This window comes from Anser anser, assembly GCF_964211835.1.
Source record: "Anser anser genome assembly, chromosome: 3".
In the NCBI taxonomy this organism is placed as follows: Eukaryota; Metazoa; Chordata; class Aves; order Anseriformes; family Anatidae; genus Anser; species Anser anser.
In genome coordinates this window covers 81107655-81124052 of record NC_139722.1, presented here as the reverse complement: position 1 = coordinate 81124052, position 16398 = coordinate 81107655, and the positions used below count along the sequence as shown (strand labels likewise).

The following is a 16398-nucleotide window of genomic DNA, read 5'->3' as shown; positions in this document are numbered from 1 at the left end:
AGAGTTTAGCAAGTGGGACAAAGAATTGAACTGCTCCATGATTGTAAATGCTGAATGAACTGGTACCTAAGGGAATTGAAATAAAGAGTACAGGTTGATACTTAAAACAATGGGGTAAAGATGATATTTGATTTAATGCCACTTGAAGGAACATGGGATTAGTTTGGTTGAGATGGTACTGACCTATTTGTGCCTTTTAAAATTTAAGCATCTACTGAAGAGTGTCTTGATGTACTGGGTATAACAGAAACCACAAGTCAAAGCAGACTTTCAGCATCCCAGCTGGAAGTTCCTGAGGAAGAAAACCAGCAAGAACTGCCTAACAGAACAAATCCTTTTCTGAAAGACATGTTCAAAATGTTGGTGGAAGGAATCAAACTATCCCTTGTAAGTTACTAATTAGATGTTTTCCCCATTAGAGCATATTTCATAAGGTTCATTTAGTAGGAACTTTTATAGACAGAAAGCTTTAGGCATAAAATGTTTTCCTTGCTGCCTCTCTCAGTTCAGCTGACGCATTGTTAAAAACTGTTCAGCTTCCCAGTTACCCGAAAGTTGTGAAATAATAAATGCATCTGTCCTGATTTAACCATAACACTTGGCAAAATTCTGATTCTTGAATGAGTATGCAAAGGTCGAATGTTGGCTGTGTAGCCAACAACTTTGTTTCTCCCCTTAAATCTTGAGGTATGTTTCTGGATGCTATAAAAGGGGAGGTCTGCTATGTATCCACAGATGATGCATAAAAAGGAGAATTTGAGTGATTTGTATACAATATAAATGTAAACAATACTGGTGATGTAACTAGGGTGGCAAACCTTTTTAATTATTGACAAGGGTCAGAGTTTCTTTTCTATCATACAGTTGTTAGCCTGTCAGTGTTTCCAAGATGACTAGCTTTCACTTGAGTAATTTGAAATGATTATATTGGAAAAACTAACTTGTTGCTTCTTGCATCTTTATTTCTCTGAAGTCATCTTTTAAAAAGTAGCTCAAGCTAACTTTCTCCCTAATTCTGGAAAATCAAGTTTGTGGGGTCTTCCCATCATGCCTTACTTGTAGAGTTTTTCAAAGACTACTGATTCCTTTGAGCTCCAGCACCTCAATCAAATGCCCAGTTTCTAACCTTGTATGAAGTAATCCATTATTCTGAAACTAGTGATTAACATGAGAGCTATGTATTAAACAAAACCCCTTTGATTTTTAAACCTTCTGTTATGATGTTAATCTTCTAGATTGTTGTATAGTCTTTCTAACTGAGCATCCAGTTTAGCTAGGAGCTGCATTGCTGATATTGGCAGATCAAGGGAAAATAATTATCGTATTAGAAAAGGAAATCCTTTTATTTTTAGTAGAGTGCTTTCTAATAAATAAGAATTCAGTAAAATAAGTTTAAACACCATTTTTGGTGGAGAAGTCATTTATTGCTTTTACATTGCTTTTAACAGTAAGTTTGTTTTGCAATGTAAAGAAATCTGGTAAAAGGAAGTCCTATCTCACTGAGAAGACTTAAAAAAAATAAAAAATAATAATAATAATGTCCCTTCACTTAGGGTACCAGCAGAATGAATGCACCCAAGCAGCAGTGGAAGAGAATCCTCTTGTCATGTAAGGACACTTTCCGTACACAACTTGGGAGGCTTCTTGTGCACATCTTGTCTCCAGCAAGACCACTACAAGAAAGAAAGCAGGCTTTGGAGTTGCTCCATGAAGTGAACCATCAAGAGATTATGCGTGACTGTCTTAGCCCAACTTTGCAAGTAAGCTCAAGAGTGTTTGAGAAAAGCCTGTGGAACTTGGGTTTGCATTTCTGGTTTAAATTGTACAGTTATCTAGAACCGTGTGGCTGAAGTTGTTCACTGCTATTTTAGTGACACATGGCATAATGACAGTCACATCATATAAAATGCCTGCATGCATCTCTGCAATTACTATATTGTCCTGAAGGTAGATAGCTTCGTAAGAGGCAAAGGGTGATTATTGCTGATTATGGGATATGTTAACTGTGTAGTGCATCAAACATCACATCTCCTGTGCAATGCCGAAACAAAAGGTGATGCTAGTTTTAACATGAAGGATTTGACTGAAGATGCCTGAAGTTGATATGCCCTGAAAAAGTAGAATAATGAGGGATTATCCTTGTCTTGGAACTCTAACTGTAGACTTTCTGAAACTTGTAAGAACTGATTGCCACTATAGTTTAAGAGGACAGCAGTCATCAATCAAAGCACTGCTGTTCTTTAAGCAAAGCACTATTTTTCTTTAGCCTTTACTCTTAAAGTGCAATTATGTACTCTGTGTTATTGTAACTCAAATAGCTGAACAGCTTGTCGCTGCATTTCTGGGTTTATCAGGAAAAAACATTTTTGATTATGCCCCATAACAGATTGTGTGTGTACTGCAAGTTTGAGAGAAAGCATTTTTTATGAGTTGTAATTGGACAGGAGCATTTCCGTTTGAGATCTTTAGGGAGCTGCAAGCATGAGATAAATGAAATAAGATGTGCCACAGTTTGAGTCTCTATATGCTAAGGAGAGAAAGTACTTACTGAATGAACCTGTGATGCTTACTTATTATCATATGAACATTATTGAATTAAATCAACACTTTGACCAGTAGTAGTTCATATGCTAACAGTGGCTTCTGGTGTGTCCATGTGGAGTGTGTTTATTGCCTCTGTCTGCTTAACTTCATTATTTGTCTATTCAAATTTGGCTAATCAAACAAGGTAAAATTAGGAGCCACTGCCACCTATTTCCTGAAGCGTAGACGAGATTGCAAGAGTATTTGAAAAAGCAACTTATCTCTCATGTAAGCCATTTAAAAAGTCACAAGATGCTGGGGGGGAACTATAATGTGGAGGATTAAATTCAGCATGTTCTTTCCAGTTCTATAACAGCTTGTCTTTGGACATCAAAGCTTTAAATTACAGGAAAACGTAGAAGAAACCTGTCCAGGCTTACCAGAAAAGCGAATATAGTTGGAGGAAGAAAAAAGTTCAGTGTTGTATTTTACAATTAAGAATGACCATACCTCTGCTCTCGCCCTCCCTTCTTTTTGTCTTTTAGCATGGACCTAAATTAGTGCTATATTTATGTGAGTTAATGCACAATCACAATGATGAAATGACCAAAGAACAACAACTAGCAGCAGGAGACTTTGTGAATACTTTAAAATGTTGTGGCTATAAATGCATTCCTCTGAGCACACGACCCAAACCAGATTTAATAAAAGCTTTGAAAGAGGTTTGTGAATAAAAAACTTTACTTCAAAAACTAGTTATACTTAAGACAACTATCTATTTATTATATGGGGATGGAGTTTTAATGAAGACAGTGGTTTTGTTTGCTTTGAGCATGGCTTATGTTTGTTGACATTGAGTTATGAATATTTCTGTAACATGCTCACACTTCACAGCAAGCTCATTTTTTTGATACTTGGTTAAGCATATTACTTAAAGCAAAAGTGAGAGCTCACAATAAGTTACTAGTACTTCCTTGCCTGGAGAAAAATGATTTTTTCTGGTTTTCTGCAAAAAATAAATTTAGATGTAGTTTTATATTAAAATGACAGCTAAAGTGAAGACTTGGTTTTAAATGGTGGGAAGGTATCAGGACAGTGATTTTTCTACCAGTCTTTTTTTCAAATGGGCATATACTTTAGCATCTGCTTCCTTTTTTTCTGAGCTTGGAGAAATAACATAAAACTTCTGTTCAGGATCAGAAGAAGTATGAGATGGAAGAAGGTGTGAACAAAGCTGCCTGGGAGAAAACAATGGCTAATAATCGACAAAAGTAAGTGGTTTCTTGAAGGGGCTGCAAGAGCTTCCTTAGAATGCTGTCTGCTTGGCAACACCATTGCCGTTACCTCTGTGATTATTAAATGTGTGGGATTTTTGAAATTAACGTGGATAGGAGCTTTCAGCTATATTACTATTATATAAACAGCTTGATTGTGGGTATATTCATTTGGGTAGGTTGTATAATCTTGAGAGTATGTACTTTTTTGCATATTTGGAATTTCACCCCCAGTTTTACAGCCATTGTATGTGTCCAATCAGCTTGCCTCTTGCTGTGATCTTCTAAACATAACTTCCTTGCAACTAACCCTCATCTTCAGTGAATACAATATAATATTCAGCAAGTATCTGTGAATTATTTTTATGAGCTCTGCAGGCTGGTGCTTAATGTAACACAAATTGAAATAGCTTGTAGTAGACCAAGAGGTTCTTTCCAGGTACATTCCAGGCCATACCATAAAGTCAGCTGAGATGTACACACAGTGTGCTTTAATGAAGGCAACTGTAGCTGTCTGTAAAGGTCAACTTAGTCAAGTCTGTCCAGATAAGCAACAAGACTTCACGATGTTAAATAACTTAAGAAATATGAGCAGTAGTAAATTACTGTTCTAAAGGGTTTTATTGTAATGAAAGCACACAATATTAATGTGTATAAATTGATCTTCCGATTGTTTTTTCTTGTCTTTGGTTGCAATCATCTTTTTGTTAAGGCTAAGAAGCAGCATGAATATAGGCCGTGTTGCTCTGTAGCTGCTATAACAAGAACTACAGATATCCAGTGCCAAACAGATTGCATTTTATATGGATTTCTTGCTGTTTTGCCTTCCCTTCTCAGTGTGATTTGACATTTTAAAACATGATTCCTTTTCCCTCAGTCTCTTTCAACGTCTGGATACAAAATCTAAAGACATCTCCAAAATAGCTGGAGACATCACACAAGCTGTCTCTCTATCACAAGGAATGGAAAGGAAGAAAGTTATCCAGCACATCAGGGGGATGTATAAGGCAGAGCTCAGTGCCAGCAGACATTGGCAGGAACTTGTTCAGCAGCTTACACATGACCGGTAAGTTGTTCTCTCATCTGAGAGAGGGGGAGATGCTTACTGCCTGATGTGCACTTCATACTACTTAGAAGTGCTTGGTATGTAGACGACGTTAGCAAAAGTAAATCATTGTAATTTATTCATCTCGTTAAAGGTCTGTAAAATACTCTTGATTTTCCTTCGTGTTTTTTTTAGGGTGGGTAGCCAAGCAGTATTTTTGTTACTGAGACAGTTTTGTTTTCTTGTCAGTCACATTTTTGCTGTGTTAAATAGAATGAAGAATATTATGAAGTTTTTAATATTTTACATTATACTGAGAAAGAAACAAAATATTTTTCATGTCATTCCCTCTAGTATCCAGCTACTGTGTTCTCTAATCTTCATAGAGCAAGATGTTAACTCTTGACAAGAAATTAAACAACGGTGCTGTTACCACTGCTGAACTGAATTTTCTAATAGCTGAGTTTTCAGAATAATACTGCATTGGACACATCATATTGCTATTTTCATCAGAATTAGTAACTCTAAGTGCAGTCTTACAGTAGTAGTTCATAATGAGCAAGTCAGTGTCATAGCCCATGAAAATAAACTACATGAAAATAAATATTCCGTCTTAATTTTGTTGCAGAAAATCTATCCAGTGCTACTACCATGGAACTTCTGTCTCTGCCATTTAAACAAAAACTGAATGAATAACAATATATACTGCCTCTACTTCTAGGCTCTATATATATCTTGATTTTTCATATCTTGATTTTTCAGAGCACTCTGGTATGACCCAGTCTATTACCCAACTTCTTGGCAACTGGATCCAACAGAGGGCCCAAACAGAGAGAGGCGGCGCTTGCAGAGGTGCTACTTAACTATTCCAAATAAATACCTTCTTCCAGACAGACAGAAGCAGGAAGGTAATTATAACCTCTCATAAGAGTAGATCTGAATAATAATGAATACTAGTGTCTTATTAGTTGTTTTTTTAATAGGCATGATAAAACCTCCATTATCTTACCTATTTGAAGACAAAACACATTCTTCTCATTCTTCAACTGTTAAGGACAAAGCTGCAAGTGAACATATAAGGTAATTTTTGATAAGATTTACCTCCCTTTTTCACTTTTTCCTACCCCAAATAAGTCCTCGCTTTGTCTCACCTTACTCAATTCTCTTAATGTTTGTTGAGAGACTATTGTCAAATTGAAGGTGTTTTCTTGCTACATGCACAAGGGATCAGAGCTACCAATATGTAGGTTTTCTGACACTTAAAAGTCTCCGTGATGTCAAAAATCACTAAAAGCATATAGTGTCTGGTGTAATAAAGGGATAAGGGTATTCTGTGGGACAGTCTGATGGTATTTCTTTACTTATTTGTTGCTTATATATTCAGGACAGGCAGTGCAACTAGATCTCATAGTTCTTTCCATCAGTGTTCAAAAGCAAATCGTTCTTTCGTCTTCCTTGCTTTTATGATTGTTATACAACTCTATAGTTGTGTTAATTTACTACCCATTGCAGGGTCTAATCCTACCTAAAATGACTGCGGAGAACATACAATGCAATAAATTAAATACAGATACAGTTGCGTGCAAGTCTAGAGTTGAGGTTCCGTTTTCTTTACCTCCTTGGGATTTGAACCTTTTGGGTCATAGTCCTTCAGTTGTAGCCTTTGAGGCTGTTAGTTTTAGGTACACGCCAAAAGTAAGCAATACTACTCTTGGAATTCTTTCAGAGTTAATCGAAGATGCATCAGTGTAGCACCTTCTAGAGAGACTGCTGGTGAACTGTTGCTGGGTAAGTAGAACTCCCGGTTCTCATAAATATCCATGTCTACGATTTCTGCTGTGTGTGTATACTTGGCTGAATTTTTAAAGAACATTTTTGTTCTTGAATATGTTATGAGGAATGTTACTGCTAAGTAACCAAACTGTTGATTGACTTTTCATGTATAATATATTTTATAGATCAGTTTTGGCATTTGCATGAGTGGTGTTTGGATTGTAGTTAGTTTTAAAGTTGCATGGTACTTGCCAAAAGTTGTGGAATAAGTTCCATGTCAGCCAAGTACTGTCTTGTCCAGGTACTGTTCTTAGTTTTCTTAACACCTAGATGCTAAATGTTTGTATGAATTAAGGTGCGGTATACAAATGGTAATATCATGATACCTTTTTGCAACTATTTCTTCCTGCAGGGAAATGTGGCATGTATTTTGTTGAGGACAATGCTTCAGACACGATTGAACATACTGTAAGTATTAGAGCACGCTGTCCATACTTAACTTTTCCAAACTGTGACAGTGACTAGCTTTTGTCTACTGTCACTGAGATTGCTGAGTGCTAGAGTTATGTGTCTATGGACAAGACCAGTGAAACTGATTAGTTTGGGTTCAGTGTTCCTGTTGTGCCTGGCTGCGGTGTCAGTGATAGTAGCAGAAAACAGGGAAGAGGAAATCCAGCAACTTGGGGCTGGGGAGGAAATTGTGGACTGGGAGTCTTTTGCAACTTCTGTCCATTACGCTAAATGTACAGAACTTGCTCTAGCCTGCATCTGAAATAACTTAATGGAAGCTGGATCACTGTGATGTATAGAGACTACCAAATGTATGAATTGTGCTGTATTCTTACACCATCTGTTACCTGAATACAGTATCTGTTACCTGAATTTTTCATTACATAGGATGTTCTAATCTTGACCCCCCTCCCCCTTATCCTATATAAGAAAAAAATGTTTTATGCAGGAAATAGAAGCTGACTTTATCTTTCTGATATACAAAGGCTCTGATGTATTACCTAATTCAACTTTGTATGTCCAACAGGCATTTAAGAAAATTATTGAGCTAGGGGTTATGCTACTGAAAGTCCTACAGTATTTTCAGGGAGCTCCTCCTTGCATTCACTAAACACAACTCCTGTGGTTTAAGATGCTACCAGCTGTTTTGCTGTTTTACTGCTTTGTTCTTTGTAGAACTGGCAGAACTGGGATTCATGGCAAAGCTTTGCTCACTCTGGCTGTCCAATATGTTAGTTTAGGTGCTAGTGAAAGTATATTTGGTCTGGAGTGCTGGATAGGGTACTGATGTGGCTGTGAGAAGTATACGTGATTGCCTTGAGGAGAGGGGAGGATGGGAAAAATCTATGAAAAAAGTCACAAGAATGTCTTAAAGCATCACAGCAAAATTTTCCAAGTTTGCTTTATGATATGCTCTATGGTTATAAACTGGTCTCACTGAAGAAAAGTTGCTTGTTTGGAAAACCTACTTTTTAGGTTAACTTTTCAATTGCATCTTCCTCAGAGTTTTCATGGAGAAACTGAACCAGCATCATTTTCTTGGACCTATGAGGAAATTAAGGAAGTTCATAAGCGCTGGTGGCAGCTAAGAGACAACGCTGTGGAAATATTTCTAACAAATGGCAGAACTTTACTCTTGGCTTTTGATAATACAAAGGTAACGTGGCACCAATGCGTAATAATACATCAAAGAATTTTGCCGTGCCTTCATAACATGTTCATGTATTAGTTTTTAAGGAGATCTGTTGCATGAACTAATAATCAATTCTGCTTAATATCTTTGGAAAAAACTCTGCTTAGCTATGCTTCTAGACAGACAAAATCATGGTGTAAAACACATCTTTGTATTAAGATGTTAAAGAAATCTTAGTAATGCTAAACATTACTCTGTTATAATAGATCTCTGGGAATTTGTGAGAAACTTACTAAGCTTTGTTTTTTTTGAAGCATTTAAAACTATATGATTAAATCTATGGTATTTTTCTTTTAGGTCCGTGATGATGTGTACCACAACATCTTAACTAACAATTTGCCTAATCTTTTGGAGTATGGAAACATTACTGCTTTGACCCACCTGTGGTGCACAGGACAGATTACTAACTTTGAGTACCTGACTCATTTAAACAAACATGCGGGACGTTCCTTCAATGATCTCATGCAATATCCAGTATTTCCCTTTATACTTTCTGACTACACCAATGAAACACTGGACCTAAATGATCCATCAGTATATAGGTAATATGAAATGTTTGGAACTGGTTATTTCCAAATACTCAAACTGACTATTCAGTGTAGCTATTTAACTTCATTGTATTAAGTCTTGCATATACATGAATGCAACTGTTCAAGGATATTTAAATAAAATACCTAGTGGTGTGAGTATATATTCACAGGATGTCATAGATTGGACTTACCTACTGTTGTAAAGTGATAATGATAGTTCATTGATTTTAAATAAAAGCCATATGTTTAAATTTATGACTAAAGACTACCAGGCCAAATAGCAAAAAATCAAACAGAAGAAAATAATACCATAAAAAATTGGCCAATTACAAAATAATATTGCCTTAACTGTAAATAGATCCACATGAATTGTCCCACCATAATAAATTCCTGTTAAGCTGCTTTTGACATTAATGCACAAAGTCTTTGCTTTTAAATGCTTCTGATTTGACAGAGGTACTTTGAGTGCACTTGCTAGCCTGTTAGTATGCTATGGGCAGCCTGTGAAGTTTGCCTTCATAGCACTAACTGGAAGTGTCCGTTTTATTTTCTGAACTCTTATAAAATGCTGTTTTGCTTGTCCTTTGTGTGATTTTTTCCATATTCGTAATGATGCATTAAATGGTGTGAATCAAAGATCATTTATAAAATGACAAGATATGGGTGCTACTTCTGTTACAGAAATCTGGTCAAACCAATAGCTGTGCAGTCCAAAGAAAAAGAGGATCGTTACGTAGATACTTACAAGGTAACTAAGATACCTGCTTTTTGTCTTTCCTATGTATAAATACGGAGGCTTTTAAAAATATGTAACGATAAGAGGACACACAGTATTTTGTTTATGGAATTGTCATCTCCAGTGTGTTATCTTTCCTGAGATTTCTTTTTTGTTTGGAACCTGTGATTGTTCCTGTACCTGATGTCATAAATCAATTTATTCTTTCCATGTGGTACTGCTTAGGAGGTTAAATTAGTATGGTCTTACACCTGAACATACATATTTAAAGATCTCTAAAGATCAGGAAGATGTATTATTGCTTTTTCACTGACATGGTTTCAATTAAACTTGTGGCTAATGTTTTTGTTAGATAACTGAAAAACTATTTCCCCTCAAGTACTCCACTATTTTAACTTGGACTGTTAAGATTATTATGCTCTTTAGAGTTTTTTGTTTTTCTGCCTTTTTAAGGGTGTAGGAAATAAACTGCTGGGGCTGGAAAGCATTTGTATCTGGACCTTAAACCTTATGTCTTTTGAAATGGTCTATGATATTATTTACATGGAAAAAAAAACAGTATTTGCAATATTGAAAAGACTGTACAATTTCTCTGTAGTGTTATAAAAGGGAAAAAAATGCAAAAGTAATAACAGACAGCAAGTCAGTTAAACTAACTCGAGACTTTGATCCCTAGCTGTATTGTAAAAGTGGTCACATGTCTCTGGACACAGTCTATTTGATTCTAAAGCACTTGTAAATGTATTGTTCCTCTAAAAGTTCGTGTTACTCCTAAACAAAGTAGGCAAGATTTTACTTTTGTTACTAGAATGCAGGGAATAGGATTGTCCCTTATTTTTCTAGTGTTAGCACAGCATTTTCATGGCTTCTGTAAAGTGCCAAACTGCCTGTCTTTTCTATAAGTTAAGAGTCCAGTTAAATACCTGCAAAATGGAGTTGAACTGCGAAGAAAATTTACAAGGTTTTTCTTAGAAGACAGTGACTTACTTTGAATGGGCATTCAGAACAATTGCTGGAATACTATTTGAATGGTAGGTGGTAAAACTGAATGGTTACTTCAGAAAAGTTGTTTACTGTAGTAGGTGTTGATGGTGGAAGTCTTCTATAAAAAAGTGATGGTGTTGGGCATATCTCAGGTTTTTGAGGAGCTGAAGTGTTGAAATACTAAGTGATCTCAGCAATTAGACTTGATGATAAAAGCAAGCTGTCTGTGTTGAAGTTTAAGTAGGAGGTTTCTGATATTTTTCCCCACTACTTTTCTAGTACTTAGAAGAAGAGTACCGTAAAGGAGCACGGGAGGATGATCCAATGCCCCCTGTCCAACCATATCACTATGGATCTCATTATTCCAACAGTGGAACTGTGCTTCATTTCCTAGTGAGGCTGCCGCCTTTTACTAAGATGTTTTTAGCATATCAAGGTAAGATTACTTTTTGCTTTCACTTGTCTTTCGCATCTGAATCTTGTCTCAGCAACCCAGGAAATCTGTATGTAACTCTTGTTTAGCATAGTATCAATTCCAAATAGCTGAGATCACTAAAATTAAATCTGATGTGCTTACACAATAGACCTATTCTGAAATTATCAAGCTAGAGGATAGAGCTGTATATCGTATTTGTTTATACTTTAGCTCAGCTTTTTATTCTAAACATATACCATATTTGACTTCCAGTCCTTGTTTTACACTTAGTAATCAAGGTGGACAAATTCTAAATGTTCTCAGCTAATTCCAGAGCAGTAAACTTCTTGAAGTTGTGGATGTGCAGGTGTTTTTATGTCCATCGTTGATGTTACAAATTTGGTTTGGATTTCCTTACAGATCAAAGTTTTGACATCCCAGACAGAACTTTTCACTCTACCAATACAACGTGGCGCCTCTCTTCGTATGAATCGATGACTGATGTAAAGGAACTTATCCCAGAATTTTTCTACCTTCCAGACTTTCTAGTTAACAGAGAAGGTATACTATGAGGATACCAAAAATATATACCCAAAACAGCCAGAGGGTTGAGTCTGGGTTGAAACTGAGAACACTCATATCCCATGATTGAATATGCTAAGTAGTAGATATGTGGGAGAAATCTGGCATGAATTTATAGGTTATGCTACAAAAGCTGTTATGTAGGACATAAGGGAAATTTCTTAAACTCTTTCCAAGCTGCCAAGGAGTGTTTCCCATTTATCTGATTGAATGTGTGTGAGGGGATTGAGTAAGGGTGCTGCTTGGCTGATTAGCAATAACTGTGCTTAATAGTTAGCCTTCATAAAAACCCTCCTTTGAACTCACTATAAACTAAAATGTTGGAACATTTACTCCCATGCTTCTAGGTTTTGATTTTGGAGTACGCCAAAATGGTGACAGAGTTAACCATGTTAATCTTCCACCTTGGGCTCGTAATGACCCTCGTCTGTTCATCTTGATCCATCGTCAGGCTCTGGAGTCTGATCATGTTTCCCAGACAATCTGTCACTGGATTGACTTGGTGTTTGGTTATAAACAAAAAGGCAAAGCCTCTGTTCAGGCCATTAATGTCTTTCATCCTGCAGTAAGTATTTATTATCAAGTTGCATGTTTGTTCATTGTACTTAGTAACTTAATGGGGGAAAAGTTCAGTCTAACTTGCGTGGAGAACGTCCAGCATGGAGCAAGTTCACTTGCTTACAAAATGTTAAAGAATAAGAAAAGGCTTTAAGCAGAACTGAGAAGATCCCAGGAACTAGTGTGTGAATTTATCTTTCTTGCCTAGAGATGGGTATAAGGAATGATCAGGTACGGGGTTTACACCTTACACCTTCTCAAAAGTTAGTTGTTTGCAGTGGTATACAGGCTTGGTGTTTGTAGCTGTTTGTAGGGTCTAATTCCTTCTCATAGAAAAGAAGCCTTAAATTTAGGCAGACTCTGCTGCAGGTTCTGGTAAGATTAAAATAGTTCATTTTCTCTTGTGCTCAGTATTTGTATTCTTCCCTTTTATTTATATATATATATATATATAAAAACAAGATTTCTATATATATAAAATAGACTATATATATATAAAAATCTTTTTTTTGCCTCTCTAATAAGCATTTCTCTTCCAGTAAGTTAAATTTCAGAAGAGTCAAGTAAGTCTTCATTAACATGAAGTCTTCCAGAGTGTCATCACTGACTTACTATGACACTGACATCTCAGATTTAAATATATATATTTTTTAAGCTTCAGTCATTAGCTTCAATCATTACTATCACAAGGCTTGGTCAGCCCAGCAGTCCTGGTTTCAAGTGGATATGCGCTTTCTATGTGTTCCATAGTTGTTGGAGGAGCTAACAGCAGTCATGTTTGGTAGTGGTGGCTTTTACTTTCTAAGTACCCATCCAAATGCTTTGCTTCCCTTTCCTTTCTTGTGCTTAAGTACTGATTTAGTTATTTTCTGCAACTTAAAACATTAAATTTGTGTAAATGCATTCACTTTTTTCAAGTGAGCAGTGAAGGCATTTGTCAGTGCAACTGATGAAAAGGATGTGGTACTCAATTAGAGACATGGTTAATTATGAAGAAAGAAAAGTAGAGAAGAATTCCCACTTCTCTGGAATATAGAGATTCTTCCTCCCTCCCATTTCAAACCAGAGCTTTAATAAATTAATTGTAAAGACGTACACAAAGCTTTTTTGTTTATCATCAGCAACTCTTCAGCTTTCACACAGATTAGTAAAAGTCTGCTGAGAAAACCTTTGACTGAAATTAATTGTGGAATACATGTAGGAAAAGCTCAGATGATAAGTCTCAAGGTGGTAGTTATCTGCAGTAAAGAAGAGCTGAAAAGGTTGCTGTTCTCGGGCTCCTTATTCAGGATAGCCATTATGGGATGGATTCCAGTCCAGCTGAAGAACTGATGGGTCCAACTCTTAAATTTGCATGTGTGTTTAGAAATCTTTCGCAAAGAAATATTGGACAAGCTCATTCTCACCCCTCCTTTCATTTCTCCTATCTAGACCTATTTTGGGATGGATGTTTCTGCTGTTGAGGATCCTGTTCAGAGAAGAGCTCTTGAAACGATGATAAAAACATATGGGCAAACGCCTCGCCAGCTATTCCATACAGCACATGTTAGCAGACCTGGATCCAGGCTCATCATGGAAGGAGAGCTTCCTGCTGCCATGGGGTTACTCGTGCAGTTTGCTTTCAGAGAGACCAGAGAGCACACCAAAGAAATAATATATCCAGTATGTCATTTTGTTTGCAAAATGGTTCAGTTAACATTCATATACTGTAACTGTTGTACCCTTAATATTTAAAGTTGAGTAATGGAGAATAGATACTCTTTCACCTTCAGAATAATATTACTGGAATTGCATCCATTTCATTCTCCAGACCCTTCCCTCATCCCTTCCTACTGCCACTGGCAAGGCTTGCCACTTCATAGAGGCACTACTCAGCATACCATTCATCCTCACCAGAGAGGGGCTAGACTGGCATATATGAGTTTTGTCCCTCCTTGTGTAGTATACCAAAATAAATGTGGTTCTTGCTTTCTTCCTTCTATACCTCCTTTATCCCAGCATCCAGTTATCTCACGTAATAACTGTCACTGCACACTTAAGTTCTTCTCTGGGAATTATGCAGGGTATATTACCACAGACAAGGCGTTCCAGAGGTACCTCTGCTTCTAACAACTGTCAACAGAATAATACTTTATCTGAAGTATCTATAATTTGCCTGGTCTAAGGTTTTACGAGGCCTTATTTTTTAACTTATCAGTGCTTTTTATCATATCCTCAATAACCTTTTTTGTCCTTCAGTTTCTATGATTTTTTTACATTTAATTTAGACTTGCATGTACATTTGCACTTAGATGTAGCAATCCTCTTGTTCTGTTGATCAAGATACCTGATGGCCTTTGGTACCAAAAAGATCAGGTGCCCACCAGATTGTTCTTATTACTAAACACTTCAGTGACTGTTCCTTAAACTGCAAGTTACTGCCCATGTTTGCATTGTAAAGATAATATAGAAAATGAATGAAATGATATTACAAATCCATGAAAATATTTTTCACTGTTTTATGTCATAAAGTAAGATAGACCTGAATTTAAGTTGGTTATAGAAAATGGGTATTAGTTTTATGCCTTCAACAAATTCTGGATTCTATATGCAAACCTAGAGTAGGTAAATGCTTACTGTGCTGCTTTGTCCTCTACTTTTTCACGTCGTGTAGGACAGGTGTGTGGTTGTTTATGGGAATGTGATATGAATGATTCTTCTCCCTTCCTAATGAAATATTTTTCTGAATAGTTTTTATGACATTTTTAATTTGAACCATATTTGTGCTTGTTTTAGAGTCCATTGCCATGGATAAAAGGCTTGAAGTGGGGAGAATATGTTGGTTCCCCAAGTGCTCCAGATCCTGTTGTCTGTTTTAGCCAGCCACATGGAGAAAGGTTTGGCTCTCTGCAAGCTTTACCAACTAAAGCTATATGTGGTCTGTCCCGCAAGTTTTGCCTTTTGATGATATATAGCAAGGAGCAAGGTATGGATTTGTGATTATTCTCTACATGCACAACACATGCAAAACAGAACCATAATATCTGTAAATCTAATGCTACTATCCCCCAGTAAATTTTCCACATTTAGTCTTTTGCTGAAGATTGATTTAAATTGATTTATTACATCCAAGAACAGCTTCCACATGTATATTCACAGATTCACAGATTTCTCTAGGTTGGAAGAGACCTCAAGATCATCGAGTCCAACCTCCGACCTAACACTAAGTACTCCACAAAACCATATCCCTAAGCTCTACATCTAAACGTCTTTTAAAGACCTCCAGGGATGGTGACTCCACCACCTCCCTGGGCAGCCCGTTCCAATGCTTAATAACCCTTTCGGTAAAGAAGTACTTCCTAACATCCAACCTAAAACTCCCCTGTCGCAACTTTAGCCCATTCCCCCTCGTCCTGTCACTAGGCACGTGGGAGAATAGACCAACCCCCACCTCTTTACAGCCTCCTTTCAGGTAACTGTAGAGAGCGATGAGGTCGCCCCTGAGCCTCCTCTTCTCCAGGCTGAACAAGCCCAGCTCCCTCAGCCGCTCCTCGTAAGACTTGTTCTCCAGACCCCTCACAAGCTTGGTCGCCCTTCTCTGGACTCGCTCGAGCACGTCCATGTCCTTCCTGTAGCGAGGGGCCCAGAACTGAACACAGTACTCGAGGTGCGGCCTCACCAGAGCCGAGTACAGGGGCACAATCACTTCCCTCGACCTGCTGGCCACACTGCTTCTTATACAGGCCAGGATGCCGTTGGCCTTCTTGGCCACCTGAGCACACTGCTGGCTCATATTCAGCCGACTATCCACCAATACTCCCAGGTCCTTCTCGGCCAGGCAGCTTTCCAGCCACTCATCTCCCAGCCTGTAGCTCTGCTTGGGGTTGTTGCAGCCCAGGTGCAGGACCCGGCACTTGGCCTTGTTGAACTTCATGCAGTTGACCTCAGCCCATCGCTCCAGCCTATCCAGATCCTCCTGCAGAGCCTTCCTGCCCTCGAGCAGATCGACACACGCACTTAGCTTGGTGTCGTCTGCAAACTTACTGAGGGTGCACTGGACGCCCTCATCCAGATCATGGATAAAGATATTAAAGAGGACCGGCCCCAGTACCGAGCCCTGGGGGACTCCACTAGTGACCGGCCTCCAACCAGATTTGACTCCATTCACCACAACTCTCTGGGCCCGGCCATCCAGCCAGTTTCTAACCCAGCGAAGCGTACGCCAGTCCAAGCCCCGAGCAGCCAGTTTCTCGAGGAGAATGTTGTGGGGAACGGTGTCAAAAGCCTTACTGAGGTC

At 37.8% G+C, this 16398-nt stretch overlaps 1 protein-coding gene across 3 annotated transcripts in view; it reads left to right on the top strand.

Moving 5' to 3' along the window:
* Positions 1-16398, top strand: part of LYST (lysosomal trafficking regulator) — an 85056-nt gene that overhangs the window by 57889 nt on the left and 10769 nt on the right. For all 3 annotated transcript variants that reach the window (XM_083830070.1, XM_083830068.1, XM_083830069.1), the window contains exons 30-46: positions 209-387; positions 1554-1760; positions 3069-3245; positions 3718-3794; positions 4675-4863; positions 5605-5750; positions 5826-5922; positions 6569-6630; positions 7028-7083; positions 8129-8281; positions 8615-8859; positions 9529-9595; positions 10847-11003; positions 11403-11543; positions 11912-12129; positions 13554-13784; positions 14898-15087. In XM_083830070.1, coding sequence (XP_083686196.1) covers positions 209-387; positions 1554-1760; positions 3069-3245; positions 3718-3794; positions 4675-4863; positions 5605-5750; positions 5826-5922; positions 6569-6630; positions 7028-7083; positions 8129-8281; positions 8615-8859; positions 9529-9595; positions 10847-11003; positions 11403-11543; positions 11912-12129; positions 13554-13784; positions 14898-15087 — 2592 coding nt within the window. The remainder of the gene's footprint in view (positions 1-208; positions 388-1553; positions 1761-3068; positions 3246-3717; positions 3795-4674; positions 4864-5604; positions 5751-5825; positions 5923-6568; positions 6631-7027; positions 7084-8128; positions 8282-8614; positions 8860-9528; positions 9596-10846; positions 11004-11402; positions 11544-11911; positions 12130-13553; positions 13785-14897; positions 15088-16398) is intronic.